Source organism: Sebastes fasciatus, chromosome 4 (genome assembly GCF_043250625.1).
Source record: "Sebastes fasciatus isolate fSebFas1 chromosome 4, fSebFas1.pri, whole genome shotgun sequence".
NCBI classification, from domain to species: Eukaryota; Metazoa; Chordata; class Actinopteri; order Perciformes; family Sebastidae; genus Sebastes; species Sebastes fasciatus.
In genome coordinates, this window is record NC_133798.1 from 19,171,212 (window position 1) to 19,187,802 (window position 16,591).

Here is a 16,591-nt window from a genome sequence, read left to right on the forward strand (position 1 = left end):
AGGAGCAGATAAGGATGTGGAGCTACGCATCAGCAAAGCAAGACATGCCTTCAGAACACTCCGACCTGTATGGCTCTCTTCCCAGCTCTCCAAAAACACAAAAATCCGAATTTTCAACTCAAATGTAAAATCTGTCCTTCTATATGGCTGTGAAACCTGGAAAACCACAAACACAATCACCAACAAACTGCAAGTGTTCATCAACAACTGCCTCCGATACATACTGAGGATATGGTGGCCCAGAAAAATTACAAATACAGACCTGTGGAAACAAACAAACCAGGAGCAAATCAACAAAGAAATCAAAAGGAGAAAGTGGAGATGGATCGGGCATACACTCAGAAAACAAGAAACAAACATAACAAGACAATCTCTGGACTACAACCCACAAGGAAAGAGGAAGCCAGGGAGACCAAAAAACAACTGGAGACGGTCTATGCTTGACGAGTTAAACAAGATCGGGACCTCCTGGCAAGAAGCAAAGACCACTGCACAGAAGAGAGTGAGGTGGAGATCCATGGTGGACGCCCTATGCTCCCAAGGGGGCCAAGAGGACTAAGAAGAAGAAGAAGAAAGCCACCGTGTACCGTGCTGTTGTGTTACAAAGACAGAAGACAAATGTTTTTCATTTAGAGTTTTATCTCTGTCAAGCTGCTCTGCTTCCTGTGTAGCTGGCCCAACACGGTGCCATGCTCACCTTGCTGCTGGGCCCTCTCAGCTTGGTATCTATCCAGTGAGCCCACACAGTCCAACAACTGTCTAGCCCAAGGATGCATTCAGCCTGAATTCAGAGTTTGCCCGCGATCTTCCTCCGTTGCATTTGGCTGAGGAGCTGACTGTGGCTGCTGAAGTTGAGGTGCTTTATCTCCCTGCCCAGTCCAACTGCTGTCAGCGGCCCTCCCTCCTGCAGGCCGCCCCGAGGCTTTGGCAGCCGATAAGAGGAAGAAAAGCCTACAGCGGCTCTGGTTAGAAAAGGAAAGGCTCTGAGGACACCAACAATGTAGAAATATCACTGCATTCATTTCTCACAGAGACGACTTTCAAAAGATCTTATTTTGGGGTATTTACCAGTTTAGGCCTATCTTGTAATCCAAGAGCTAAAGAAGACAAACCCATAGAGCGGACAATACTAGAAGAATCATATATACAGGAAACTGTGCGATTTATCAACTTTGTATGTTGACATAAATCTGTATTTTATCTGATTTCATCAGTGGTGGAAAGTAACTACATTTACTCAGGAACTGTATATATGTGTGTAAGCTATACTTACTTTAAGTATTTCCTTTTACTTTCTCCCTCTATTCAACCACATCTCAGAGGGAAATATTGTACTTTTTAGTTCACTACATTTGTCTGAAAGCTGTAGTTACTATTTAGATGGCAGATTAAGATTTTGTAAAATGTTACAGCTTCAACTACACAGCCTATGATATACATAACATAATAATAGTGCATAATGAGTAATTGATATTTTAAGTATATTTAGGTGATAATACTTCTGGGTCTGGATGAAGAAATAGATTATAAACCCTTTTTTTTAATAAACAACCCTCTTAATTGTACCTATTGCATCATACTGTATGATGTGATTTGTATTGTGAGATATTTTCTCTGCATCTCATTTCACTGCATTCAAAATAACCAGCAAGATGTACTTGTAATAAGCAAACACCAGTCGTAAGAAAGTACATTTACTCAAGTACTGTACTTAAGTACAGTTTTGAGGTACTTGTACTTTACTTGAGTATTTCCATTTCATGCTTTATAATTCCACATTTCAAAAGGAAATATTGAAGATTCTACTCCACTACATATATTTCACACTAATTTCATGCTAATATGATATGATGCAGTACTACTACTAATCTACCCAGTAGTACACAAACTATCTAAAATGGTCTCCACATTAAAACTAAAAACTCTCTATAATAATATAGCACATTGAAAGGAGCCATTCAGCATGAGCACTTTTACTTTAAGTACATTTTGCTGATAATACTTACTTATACTTTTACTCAAGTAACATTTTTAATTCAGGACTTTTACTTGTATGGAGTACTTTTAGACTATGGTATTCCTACTTTTGTTTAAGTAAAGGAGTCATAAGTAAATCTAAATACTTATTCCACCACTGGTACTAAATATCCAAAGTAAAGCAGTCATTATGCAGAATCGCCTCTAGGAGAATATTAAATTATGGAGGCCTCAAGGTCAAAAGATGATATGTCTTTAATCTTTTGTGCACACAAGTTATTATCTTGTGTAACAAGATAAACAATAATAATGATGTTGGGACTTCAGGGGTTTTCCTGTTTTGTTGTGGGACAAGTTAAAACATAACCTTGTGTAAATCCCAACATATTTGCACAACTCCAACCTGTTTTGGTCTAATCAGCCACATAATTACAAAATTAGGGTCAAGTGATTAAAATAGTTCATCGCGATTAATCACACTTTTTTTATCTGTTCAAAACTCTTATCAACATGGGAGTGGGCTAATATGCGTGTATATATATATATATATATATATCCCATGTTGATAAGAGTTTCACAAAAGTGGAGAGGAGGTCGTGTTGCTTTGGCTCAATCTATTTGGCGCAGAGAGGAATCTGTGTTGCTCTGGCTCGATCTATTTGGCGTGGAGAGGAGTTTGTGTTGCTCTGGCTCTATCTATTTGGCTGGAGAGGAGGTTGTGTTGTTCTGGCTATATCTATTTGGCATGGAGAGGAGGTCATGTTGCTCTGGCTCTATCTATTTGATGTGGAGAGGAGGTCGTGTTGCTCTGACTCAATCTATTTGGCGTGGAGAGGAGGTTGTGTTGCTCTGGCTCTATCTATTTGGCTGGAGAGGAGGTCGTGTTGTTCTGGCTATATCTATTTGGCGTGGAGAGGAGGTCATGTTGCTCTGGCTCTATCTATTTGGCATGGAGAGGAGGTTGTGTTGCTCTGGCTCCATCTATTTGGCGTGGAGAGGAGGTCATGTTGCTCTCGCTCTATCTATTTGATGTGGAGAGGAGGTCGTGTTGCTCTGACTCAATCTATTTGGCGTGGAGAGGAGGTTGTGTTGCTCTGGCTCTATCTATTTGGCGTGGAGAGGAGGTTGTGTTGCTCTGGCTCTATCTATTTGGCGTGGAGAGGAGGTCGTGTTGCTCTGGCTCTATCTATTTGGCATGGAGAGGATGTTGTGTTGTTCTGGCTATATCTGTTTGGCGACGCCGGGAAGCTGCTTGACATTACATCCCTCTGGATCCACCTTCTCACATATGTTCACATCATATGTTTTGCCCTGAGGCAAAAAAAAATTGCGGTTCATGTCAACTATAAAAATCTCTCTGAAGTGTATGCATAGCTTACAAGAGGCAACCTTTGGTAGAGGGTAATGCAACTAACGGATCACAAAAGTGTCATTTGAGAAAGAAAACATGTAGAGTAAAAGCACAGATTCCGCTCACAAAATATGCTGTATTTTTATAACTTATTTATGCAAATAAAATCTAAATAAGCGAATAGCTGAAGTGATATCAGGCAAGTTTTCTGAAGTATTAAATAATGGTACCATTTCAACTGAAACATGACATAGCTTAATATATACAGAGGAGTCCAAAGACAGCACACAAGGCTAAACCTGAACAAACTGTATCTTCTTGAGGCAGAGGTGGGACTTGTAGTCAGAGACCCAGAGGGTTGTGGGCAGTGTTAAAGGGGTGATGATGTAATGTAGTGAGTTGATAAAGTCATTAGTTGGAACTTATAAATCCTTTATATAAAGGATCAAATCTCTATTAGAAAGTGGTAGCCTATTAAAAAAAACTCTATACATTTCCTACATTGTTTTCATATAAGGGAAGTAATGAGACACACTGTAATTACAGGAGAAAACACACACACAAGGCCTGTATGGCTACTAATTATATCATCATGCCTCTCTTTTATCTTTTGTCCCATCAGCACTTTGGTGAAGCAGCTCGAGCACATAATGACCTCGTTAGTCTCAGTCACGACCTGACTGACTGACTGAGCTCTGAGCAGCAGGCTGTTCCGTGTTTAGCTGTCGCTTTAAGACCGATTTCCCCCCATTGTCAAACAGTCGTGAGCAGGAAGAGGGAAACGAAAGCACAGAGAGAGAGAGAGAGAGAGAGAGAGAGAGAGAGACCGTATTTAAACACGATGCTGCTGCTGCTGCTGCTGACCAAGGCTTCACACAGAGGAGGAAGAGGAGCAGGTCTGTCTGCAGCCAGACGCACAGACACGGACAGACTGACCTTTTGATGGTGGATCGATGGTGTTTTAATTTGCAGATCGGACAGTCGCTGCAGGATGAGACTTGAGAGACATGCACTTGTCACCGCGGGTTATTACTGCCTCAGGAAATGATGACATGATGTCCTCCATCATCGTTTAGCTGCTTAGAGCACAAATCGTCTTGTCTTGCGGCCATTTCCACAACTGCTTTTCAATTAAACACACAAAACAGACTAAACCTGTGTGTTGGAGGCTAAAGGAGCAGGTGCTTCAGTCTGCTTCACAGGTAGCCGCTCAAACCACATCTAAACCCGGCTGGACAGCATCACATCTCAGACATGTCATCCACTATAGAGAGGAAGACCATGGAGGCAAATGAGTAAGTATAAACTGGCCTATTTCTGATGTATATATAGAAAAAGACCTTCAAAGATGCTTCATCATTGTGGCAGCCAAACTATCTCACATGTTTGAATCAATAAAGTTACTAACTATCTACACTGTTAAGAATTCCCCAGTAAAATAACAGTAAAGAACAGGCAGCAGGGTTGCCTTTATGTTACTGTAAAATTAACATTATTATACTGTCGCTGAAATTTACAGCTTTGTACTGTTAATGAAAAATACTGTTTTTAAAAAAATTATAATTTCACAGTATTTTACAGTTAATTTTCTGTTTAAAGATACATTATATAGCTGGTTTTCACCTTTCTTTTACATTATCTTACCGATTTGTTTTAATGCACTATTTAGGTTGTATTTTTTTACATACATTTTAATAAACATTATTTTTTGCCTAGATGAATAGACTTAGCAGGTTACAGACATAGGAATAGTCACACTAAATACATTTAAAGGCACTTGTTAGGAAAAAGGCTATAATAGACTTGTTGACTCTTTTCCCAAAATGTCTGTCTATAGCTGGCTACAAGCACAGAATGAAAACCATAACAACATGTGAGTGAAGAACAATAAAGCTAATTCACTGATTTTACAATCATGTACAATATACAAGCCTCACATGTGCAGATCAGGTCCCAGAATTAAAAAAATACTGCATGAAACTGTAACTGATGAGACTTTAGACAGTTGAGTTCAGTTAAAAAACGGCCTATGAGCGTAATTTAACAGGTTTTCTTTTGTATTAACAGTAAAGCACTGTTTTTAGCAATAACAGGTTAATACTGTTGAAATCCTGCTGTAAATTAATAACAATTGTTTGCAGTGTATCTATCTATCTATCTATCTATCTATAAGTGCAGATGGCTGATAGCATGAGGTCAGGAGTCTCCTGCTGATAGGCAAGACAAATGATCACCTTCATGTCCAAGAGCAGATGGTTAAAATGTGTGTAAAGAGGAGTAAAAATAGCTCTTTGGAAGAAAAAAGTTCAGTGTTTCCCAAAACAAGTGTCCTAAATACAGGCTGAGATATTAATATTATTATAATAGCCGATTGTACCAAAAATATTTCAGTTTATTTTCTTATCTGTATTGTTTTAGGTATAAAGGCCTAATATACTGTATATATGAGAGGTATTTCTCCCTCAGCTGCCTGCAAACTGTGCATCCAAACATTATTCAAACTAACTTTATTTTAAATTCTAGTGTAGGGTTAGGGTTGGTTGTCAACGATTAAATTAATCACCAACTATTTTGATAATTAATTAACCTGTTTGAGTATTTTTTTTTTAAGAAAAAAAGTCTAAATTCTCTGATTCCAGCTTCTTAAATGTGAATATTTTCTGGTTTCTTTACTCCTCTATGACAGTAAACTGAATATCTTTGAGTTGTGGACAAAACAAGAACATTTGAGGACGTCATCTTCGGCTTTGGGAAACACTGATCGACAATTTTCACCATTGTCTTTTACCATTTTATAGACCAAATAACTAATCAATTAATCGAGAAAATAATCAACAGATTAATCAACAGTGAAAATACTTTAGTTGCAGCTCTATTCTATTCAGTGGAATAATTTAAAACCAAACTTGTCAGGCTTTGATATGATGCACAAAACTGACATGTAGAATATTTACATCTGTAGAATGGTGTATATACTTTGAATATTTCACTAACTATATAGTTTCAATGAAGATTTGGAACAAGCCGATACAGAATATATATGAATAATATGATTTTAACAACCTTAAAGCTTCCTTTTGGTAAAGAAAATGGGAAAATGTAATGTTATGGGATTAATAAAGTAGCATTTGTTTTGTTGCTACAGGATTGTATTTAAAAATACATTATCCAATGGCTCCCTCAGGTGGACAGCATCAAACTGCAATTGTACATGTAACTCAGGATGGACAGATTAGAATCAGTGGACCAATAAATGGCAATACAAGATCATTTGATCTTTTAGGTCTGGGCTTTAAGCTCTATTATTTTGAAAATCTCAAAATATGAACAAATTAACAAACACTTGTCAATGATATTCTATTGTAGATAACAGGGTGGTTAAATGAGTAATTGAGAAAGCAATAATTTGTTGTGTCCCTAGTATATTTGATTTTCTAACCAGTTTTCTCTCTGGTCTAGGGAGCCGGTGGATGAGGTCCTCCAGATGCCTCCGTCTCTGTTGACGTGTGGTGGGTGTCAGCAGAGCATCGGTGACAGATTCTTCCTGAAGGCCATCGAGCAGTACTGGCACGAGGACTGCCTGAGCTGCGACTTGTGTGGCTGTCGACTCGGGGAGGTGGGACGCCGGCTCTACTTCAAGCTGGGAAGAAAGCTATGTCGGAGAGACTACCTCAGGTTGGTCCGACGGTGTAATGTTGTACTATTATGATTTAATCAAGCAGGTTGTTAGTTAGCAAGACCAACAAGTATGGACCATTTCACAGTTTTAAGCATAAACATTCCAAATGTGTCCCAGTTTATTTCCTGTTACAGTATATGTGAATGACATAAGCTGACAGGAAGTAAACATGGACCCAAGCTGTTGCCTAGCAATGCAATTCCGTTGAAACGGTCTATATGTGTATGTAGGGGTGTAGGAAAATATCGATACACATGAGCATCGCGATATTATGTGTTGGGATACTGTATAGATTCTCCAAAAACACTGTATTCATTTTTAAATAACCTCTTAAAAATCTGACGGCCCGCCGTCGGACCCGGCCATTATTTGATCATTCGACGGTTGTAGCGGGCGTTTTAAAGCTAGAGTGAAGATATTGGCATCATATGAAACTAGAAAACCTAACGAATCCAGCGGTAGGCCTACCAACCATGTCATACTACCTTGTCATGACGAACGCTAAATAACGCTCCAAATTTACGCTAAATTTTGGTGAGGAAAAACTGGCATGGCCATTTTCAAAGGATTCCCTTCACCTCTGACCTCAAGATATGTGAATGAAAATGGGTTCTATGGGTACCCATGAGTCTCCCCTTTACAGATATGCCCACTTTATGATAATCACATACAGTTATGGGCAAACACCATGCAGTATTTTGCATACAGTATAAATGTGTTATTTTTGCTTATTCTAAAATGGTGTATTTCTGGTGTGACAGTTTTCCTAAAATAAGATTTGAAAAAATCTTAATATATCGCAATATATTGAATCGTTACCCCTGTATCATGATACGTATTGCATCGCCAGATTCTTGCCAATACACAGCCCTGAGTGTATGTAGCCAAAGCCTGATATGTCCGCCTATGTCCACCGACCTCCACTGTTGTCACAGACTATTAAAAACATATCAATGAGCCACATTGCTGCACTGGGTGACATGTTGTTTCTTCATTACAGTAAACATGGGCCCCTTCAGTTTATTTTGAGTCAATTCCACATACACTGTGTTCTGGTGCTCTAAATACTCACGACGAGTACACCAAATGTGTTGCGCAGCTGGAAATAGTCTGTATAGAGAGAGAATATAAATAAACTATATATTCATGACGTGATTTACATCATTTCTTCAAATTGAAATGAGGTTGGGGATGAGTGTCACAGACTGGTTAGAGAAGTCAGACATTATTAAGAGACGGACTAATACTTTGTTTTGGTCTTTTCAAGGGGTTTGTTGACAATAACAGAAATAAAGAATATTGCCACTCAAAATCTCACACATTTTTTTGACAAACCCCACTTTAGCTCATGCTGAATTGTAGGTTGTTTAATGGGTTGATTATTATTATAATAATTTTAATTTAATTATTTTAATTAATATAGTGCCTACTTTATTTAGTCCTAAATAAATTAACTTTATTGAGGATTAACTAAATAAAGTTAGTACTAAATAACTAACTTTATTTAGTCCTAAATAACGTTGTGTTTAATCAAGTGACTACAAACTAGAACACAGAAATCTTGAGGCCAGGTAGTGCTAATCCAGTATAGGTATATGGTCAGGGGAAAAGATCCACGGGAGTTAGTTAGTTCCTCGCTGTGGGACTAATAAAGGATTATCTTATCTTAAATTGAGACTGAAGGGATTCCTTAAAGATTCATGTTTTCCATCTTCTTCTCAGCATTATGTTCATATCCTCTCATCCATTCAGGCTTTTCGGTCAGGACGGTCTCTGTGCTTCCTGTGAGAAGAGGATTCGAGCGTTCGAGATGACGATGCGTGTGCGGGACAAGGTTTACCATCTGGAGTGCTTCAAGTGTGCCGCCTGCCAGAAGCACTTCTGCGTGGGTGACCGCTACCTGCTCATCAACTCAGACATTGTGTGCGAGCAGGACATCTTTGAGTGGACCAAACTCAACAATAACAACATGGTTTAGCAGAAGGAGTGTCACCCTGGCTTTTCCCACTGGCATGAATGAACCATTGATAAACAGACTTTTTGCAGGCTTTATCATGCATCTGACAGAATCATTTTAACACAAAAGGAAAGGCTACATCTCTGCATTGCTTCCCTGCTAGAGACTAATGAAGACTGCACCAGCAATAACAGAAAGCTTCTCATCTAAGGCTTCATCCTTGAATGCAAAAAAAATGCTTAAATACTGGAAATACTTATCATGCAATAATAGTTGTTTGTTATACACACTGGAATTTTAGACCTTTAACAATGAACAAAAAGTTTCTTACAGTCAAACACTGTTTCATCGCCTCAGTCTGGTCTGAACTGTTCAATGAGAATTTCAGTAAGGTTTTATTTTATGGATCGTAATTTCCTGAGAATTTCCTGAGAAGAACTGTGTAATTTGGTGCTAATTATAGGGAAAATACCTATAAAGGAGCTGCTCCTTGTAAAATCCAAGTAAATTCACAAGTAGTTCATTATTAGCAGCTATATGGTGAATTATATGCTTGCCTGTGGACAAATTTCACATTTGCATGTTCTGCTTGCCGGCTGCACTGACTGTTTCCATTTTATACATAAATAGTTTTGTATTTCTCTCCAAGAAACTTCCCTAGGAAATTAGTGAGAATTTATTAGGAAATTACAGACCTGTAAAATGAAGCGTTACCAGATTTTCTTGTTATAAATGAAAAGTCCTGATCAGAATGATTGTACTGCATTGCCAGGTTGAACTGGTGGCGCCCTCTGGTGATCAAGGGATCCCATGCAATACTAATTCTACTGACTTTAGAGCTGTTTCCAGTGTGTTTTTTTGTAACTGTTACACCTCTCTGAACATGCACCCACGGCTTTTTGGATATTTACTATTAAATAAATTTCGATTTAGAGAAACATTGATAATCTTTGGCGTGAGTGTCTGTCTCCCTGGTAGTTACAGATAAACCTGAAATCCATGCAATCCAAGCATTCAGAGTAGGGCTGTCCTCAACCAAAGAAATTCTTAGTGGACTAACGATTTTGTCAACTAATCGATTAGTTGATTTAATCGACCGCTCTGTAAAACTGAGTTTCTCCACAAAGAATCACACAGAAGCACCACTTTAAATCTTGTGTTTACCAGAGATGTGTTCATAAGTTTCTTAAAAATAATTCATTCAGCATGAAAAAAGCATAAAAAAATTAATAATCGACTGAGGAAATCTAAGTCGACTAAGACCAAAACGACCGATTACTCAACTAATGGACTAAGAGGGGACAGCCCTAATTCAAAGGATTAATTTTACAAGCTGTGCATACAGAGAAGGTTTTACTACTCAGTCAGTTTGTAACTAAAACAACCCGGATTTTTGAGCGTGATGTTGAGGGACAGTAATCCCCCACAATGTAGTGCAAGAAAAGTAATGGAGGAGCTTCTCACAAAAACATTTATCAAATTTTGAATGTTTAATTGGCGGATGTGTTGAAAAGTCGCAGTTTAATTGCCTTACATATTGTATAATTTCCTGTCCGTATACAGTAAAGTAGGGCTGCAACTAACGATTATTTTTATTGTTGATTAATCTGTTGATTATTTTCTTGATTAATCGATTAGTTGTTCGGTTTATAAAATGTTGATCAGCGTTGACGTCCTCAAATGTCTTGTTTTGTCCACAACTCAAAAATATTCAGTTTACTGTCATAGAAGAGTAAAAAAAATTGAAAATATTCACATTTAAGAAGCTGGAATCAGGAAATTTAGATTTTTTTTTTCTTAAAAAAATCCTTAAACCAATTAATCGATTATCAAAATAGTTGGCGATTAATTTAATAGTTGACAACTAATTGATTAATTGTTGCAGCTCTACAGTAAAGTAAGTTTATTTCTTGTACTCTAACTGCAAAACAACAACATCTTATAAAGATTTCTCCATACAGTTAGTGTATATGAAATTGGGACACAGCTATGGCCTTTAAGAGTATGTAGATAAATATTGTGGGTGTGTTTCTAACAGAGTAACAGTACATCCTTCTGGTAAAGTAGTGCTCTACCCTGTTTTAGCCACAAGAGGTCACTAAAAGATGTGTATATTCCAACCATCCATGAATCAACCAGTTATCAGGGTTGTTTTGGCCAGGGCAAGAAGAGCTGCTAAATATTACACTGTTAATTATTGTAAATCTATTATGGGATGCAGCTTTTTTTATCATAATAAACTCTCCTGGCAGGGCAAAAAGGGAGACGAGAGAGAAACAGAAGAAATTGACGTTAATTAAGTCATGATGTTTTGGGCTGTAACATTAACTGTCTGTCTTCAAAGCCGGTGTCCCTCTGCTCTTCTTCTTCATGTCTGCCAGCCGTCAACTGACTCTGAACTGGCCACGAGGCGTGCTTCTCCAGTGCCATCCCACAACCTCCTGCCATCCCCAGTTATCTTTACAGGCATAACATCAATAATTGAATCCATGAATTGCTCTTGCGTGTGAGGTTGGGAACGAAGGCGCCTGACCACACCGTATTAGCGGGTGGGAGACGCAGCCTTAACTGACATAAAAAAAGTGGATGAAATATGTGATCGGGAAACAATTTGCAACAAAGGAAAGAGAAATAGAGGAGAGGAGGTTAAAAGGAGAGCACAGAAGCTCCAGGATGGGGTCTTTAGCATGGCCTGACAGTAGTTAATTCATAGACAAGGGAGGAACCGATGGAGTTAAAAACCCACCCAGGCTGACATGACGCGTTTGCTGAAAGAGAAGCTTATGGGGAAACTAACGAGTTTTCCCACAATAGAGATGGGAATATACTGTATAGGCACACCGAGGGATACTGGGCCTTTGCTCGTTTGGAGGTCTGCAGATTGAACGATCGTCAGTGTGGTATTAAGCAATGCTTGAGGAATGGCTGCAAAGAAAGAACTACTACACGGTGGTCTCACCAACAAATCAGCTCCATATTGAACGCTAGGCTAAAGATATGTGTGGATAAATAACATAGTAACTACATAAATGAATAGTATTGGCACCAGCTCAGTAGTCTAAAAGCATCTACAATACTGGGACTGTTAACCCTTGTGCTTTGTTGACATTGGCTTTACTAAAAGTAATAATAATGATATTTGCAAAACCCGCCAATTTTTTTTCTTTCAGATATTTTCTTTTCTTCTGACTGCATTAAAACCCAACATGTAGAAAAGTGTCAACCCTTCTCTTTGCCACAAACTGGGCTTACACATTTGATGAAGGTGACAAAATACAAAAATTACCATAAAGCATTGTTGTCACATCAAATAAGGAAAAATCTCCTATTTTGCATGCTATTTAGGCAAATCATGAACAACTAGAGAACAAATTTGCAATGGGATCACACTAGCCGCAACGCCAAATCGGGCCAGGGGCGTAAAGTGGGGGGGGGGGGCAATAGCCCCTTCCCCACTTCCTACCCCCTTACTTCCGCGACCTTGCTCGAACCTCACCCATCTTTGAGCTTTGCCTTTATTTTGATCACAACTACACCCCTGTAAAGTCTTGTGACTGCATCTTGCACGTTTGTAAAGCTATCGCTGTGACAAAATTCGTCCACAGACAGACGGACAGAAATATAAACAACTGGCAAAGTATTCAAAACCGCCTCGCCTCGCTACAGTAGGTGTCTCCAGGACCACATTTTGCCATGATGACTCACAAGGTACAAAAAACACCAGCGTCGTGGCCAGTAAATAAACTCTCCTGGCGAGGCGAAAAGGGAGAAGAGAGAGAAACAGAAGAAATTGACGTTAATTAAGTCATGATGTTTTGGGCTGTAACATTAACAGTCATTTACAGACAAAGAAACATGTGTTATCCTATATAGTGATGTTTTTTGAGGTCAATTTGTTCCCTGTTGTGAATAAACTGTTATACTGTATAATGTTAATAATTGTATTTAACCCTTTTAAGCCAAGCTAGCAGGGTGGCTCTGGATGGCAATGTCGATCTGTTGGTGATTTGGTCCACCACTTTGGTCCAGACTGAAATATCTCAACAACGATTGAATGGATTAAGATTAAATTGAAGGTCCTCAGAGGATGAATCCTACTGTCTTTAGTGATCCCCTGACTTTCCCTCTAGCGCCACCAAGAGGTTGACATTTTTGGCTTTTAGTAACATATCTTGACAACTGTCGGATGGATTGCCATGAAATTTGGTACAGATAAAAATGGTGGATGAACCCTAATGGTGATCCCCCTTGAATCCTACCATTAAAGGTACAGTGTGTAGGATTTGGCAGCATATAGTGGTGTGGTTGCAGATTGCAACCAACTGAGTACCGCTCCGCTTCCTCCTCCCTTTCCAAGACTGCAGTTTTGTGAGTGCAAAACGGTGGTAACGCCGTCCACCGCGATCAGAGGCCATCCTTACCATAATAACACTACTTTAGGAGCGAACGGTAGTCAGACAGCGGCTGTTACTGCGGTTTCACAAGCGTGTTGGAGAACTACGGTGACCTTCAGGTAACGTAAAAACATGAAAGGCTCTCTCTAGAGCCAGCGTTATACACTAATGAAAACATAGTTATGAATATTATATTCCACTTCTGCTAATAGATCTGCCAAGATGTTACACACTGGACCTTTAACTTTTCGTCTAGCATCATCATCTGGGTAACTGGGTAACCTTTAGTATGTCCAATACTTTGGTTTACGAACAAATACGTGCAAAACTATACATTCCCATCAGCCTCAGTTGTAGTATGTGATTACTAATAAATAGCAAATCACAGAGCTGAGGCCTGCACTACAAAGCGAGTTCAACATACCCAAGGTATCTTCTTGTTATCTGGCTTAACTAACCCTAACAAACCAATGTTTTCTCTCTCTCTCTTGCTTCACCACTCACTTCCCACATAAACTCACACTCTACGCACTGGCTCTGCTATTCATCAAAATACCTAAACTACTCTTACAACAACTGTCTCTAGATAGGGCCATTCGTGTTTCCACGTCGGCCTCATGCCACCATATGTTACACACTGTTCCTTTAAGTATGTATTTTGAGCTGTCAAGGAAAGCCGGGAGTACCAAACAGAACTTGAGGGTTAAAGGAGGGTGTTTTACTCTTTGTGTTCGGCTCCCTTTCTACAAAGAGTTCACTGAGTTTAATGAGACTAGAGTTGAGGCCAGGTCTCATCTCACGACATTCACAACACACAACACACCGGTCCACAGAGACCCACAGCGTCGGCCAAGCGGCCTGCGTTCCATCGGCCAACTCTCCTCTGCTACCCTGCAGGCTGAGCTTTGCCAGAGCACTGCCCTGACTTGCACAGCAGCCTCGGCAGGACTCAATAAAGCCCTGTGCCTCTTGTGTCATCCCCACCAGCTGTACACAAGGCCGGGAGTGTAGTGCTGTGTTTGTGTGCCGAGTGAGGCCTGTTTCATCTCCAGCGCCCATGTCACAGCAGTCCCGTACGGGTAAACCTAAAAACATCCAGCTGTGGGCATGGAAACCAAGGAGACTTTCTGAGGATGAAACCGCAACAGCTCGCAGCTTGTTTTTATCAAACAGCTCACCCCACTGAAACAACCACCACACATCGACCTCACGCTGGTGCAGTTTTCAGTGTGGACAGCAGATGGCGGTTCTGGTCCAGGTAGACGTTCTCGGGGAAATGCACAAGTCTGTATGTGTGCACGTGCAAAATAAGTGACAGGCAGATTAAGGGAAAGCTGGTTCGTATGGACGCCAACTCTAGAAAAGATTAATTAGAACTGAACTGAAAGTGACGAGCCATATTCAAAGCACTGCAGACATGACAGTAAGAGTTCAACAACACCTACAAAGGAAGATGTGGTTGGACAATTATCTGCAGCACCACGGCGATTAATCACAGCGCGGCCTGTCAATGTCAAACCCGTCTGACAAAATGAGTCAAGTGCTATTGATCATGCCCGCCTTGGGTTTCACTTGCACTCACACTTTATCAGATGAAGCTAATTGGGAACATATTCAGTCTGTGGTCCTGAGAGATGTGTCTGTCAGGAGTCACATTCCTGCTCCGATTCTCCGATAGGCCGTAGCGCCTGCAGTCTGGATGGAGGACATGCGGTGGGAGTAGAGTTTTGGGGGTGGAGGGTTGTGGGGTAACGGGCATTACATTTAGAAGTGGATGAGTAATAAGTGTGCATCCTTTAGCTCTCGACGGGCTTGTCCTCTGACTGGATTAAATATGTGCTGAGGATTTATTATGTATGAGACCTCTGGGGCCCCAGGAAAACTCCCAAAACTGGGCTTGACTTTTCTGCCACCTTATATTTTCCCTCTTACTACCTCACACAATAATTCTCACTGATTTCTACCTAACTTCCCATCAGTCTTGTGTAAAGATGTGTGATGTGATGGAGTCTGTGATTATTATGATGTTTACTGCTTCAGCCTGGATGCCTGCAGGCTTTTTATGTCAAACAGAGAGGCTCGAGGAACAAGAGCACAGTGGTGGAGGAAGTATTTAGATCTTCTACTAAATCAAAAGTAACAATGTAAAAATACTCAATTACAAGTTAAAGTCCTGCATTTAAAATGGTACTTCAGTAAAAGTATGTAAAAATGTACTTAAAGCTACGGTTAGTAATGATAAGAAACTAGCAACAGCACACTACATTTTTAAAATTATCCAAACGAAAATCAGAGCCGTGTGTTTCCAACTCTTTTCCAATGAAAGAAGCCAGCAGCAATAGCTCCAAAAGTTGCTAAATCTAGCGAGAAAGTCGCCAAGTCGGCAACACTGACAGTCCGTCGCTTCAGGCTACCCTTCAAAGCCAGTGCCCCACTATTATCATTATGAACATATACATATCATAATGAACGTGAACGGTGAACATGGCTATTGTTAGTACTCACAGCTGTCAAGCTAGCAGCTTATGGAAGACTCTGGTGATGTGCAATGAGTGCACGGGCAGAGTGAGGGTAGGTAGACAGGAATTATTATTAGACAGTCCTGCAACAGCCACAGATACCAGATATTTTTTTTCTTTTTTTTTGTCCGAGCATTTGATTTATTGATTTATAAATAAATCAAATTTATAAATCAAGTCAGGATGTAATGAGAATATCAACAAATATAACAAAAAAAGTTTTTGAAGATCACAAACTCTAGCGTTAAAGCTGGGGACACACCAAGCCGACATCAAAGAACTAGCGGCGAACCAGCTGCGCTCACGTCGCCTTTGCCTTGACCAGAAGTCGCACTCGAACACACCACAAAGACTACAGCCGACAGCCAACTACCACGTACATTCTGCGCCTGCGTTAGAGGAAATGAACTGATTCGTTTAAGCTGAACAGCCAATCAGAGTGATTTCTCTCACGACAAGCTCCGCCGCTGATTCAACATGCTGCATCAGCCGAAAAAACTCCAACACAGGCAGATTAGGGACACACCAAAAAAAAACTAGGCCGACAGACGCTCACCGAAGGCCCCAAACTTTCAAATGGACAACCGTTGGCTTGGTGTGTCAGGGCCTTAAAGTTTCACATATAAAAGAACTCAATGCGGAAAAGTGGTGTGGAATTGTGTCAATTATATATTTGAATTATTATTACTATTACTATTACTATTACTTACAGTA

At 39.9% G+C, this 16,591-nt stretch overlaps 2 protein-coding genes across 5 annotated transcripts in view; one reads left to right on the top strand and one right to left on the bottom strand.

The window, feature by feature from the left end:
• caprin1b (cell cycle associated protein 1b) overlaps positions 1-16,591 on the bottom strand; it is a 101,607-nt gene that overhangs the window by 21,405 nt on the left and 63,611 nt on the right. The gene's annotated exons all lie outside the window — the stretch shown is intronic.
• lmo2 (LIM domain only 2 (rhombotin-like 1)) lies at positions 3,971-9,903 on the top strand. 3 transcript variants are annotated; one of them, XM_074632494.1, is made up of 4 exons: positions 3,971-4,623; positions 5,507-5,591; positions 6,788-7,003; positions 8,760-9,903. In XM_074632494.1, the coding sequence occupies exons 2-4, from the start codon at positions 5,581-5,583 to the stop codon at positions 8,983-8,985; spliced, it is 453 nt and encodes a 150-aa protein (XP_074488595.1). In that variant the 5' UTR covers positions 3,971-4,623; positions 5,507-5,580; the 3' UTR covers positions 8,986-9,903. The 3 variants fall into 3 exon arrangements, with proteins under 3 accessions (XP_074488595.1, XP_074488594.1, XP_074488596.1); XM_074632493.1 differs by lacking the exon at positions 5,507-5,591; XM_074632495.1 differs by lacking the exons at positions 3,971-4,623; positions 5,507-5,591 and adding an exon at positions 5,929-6,408.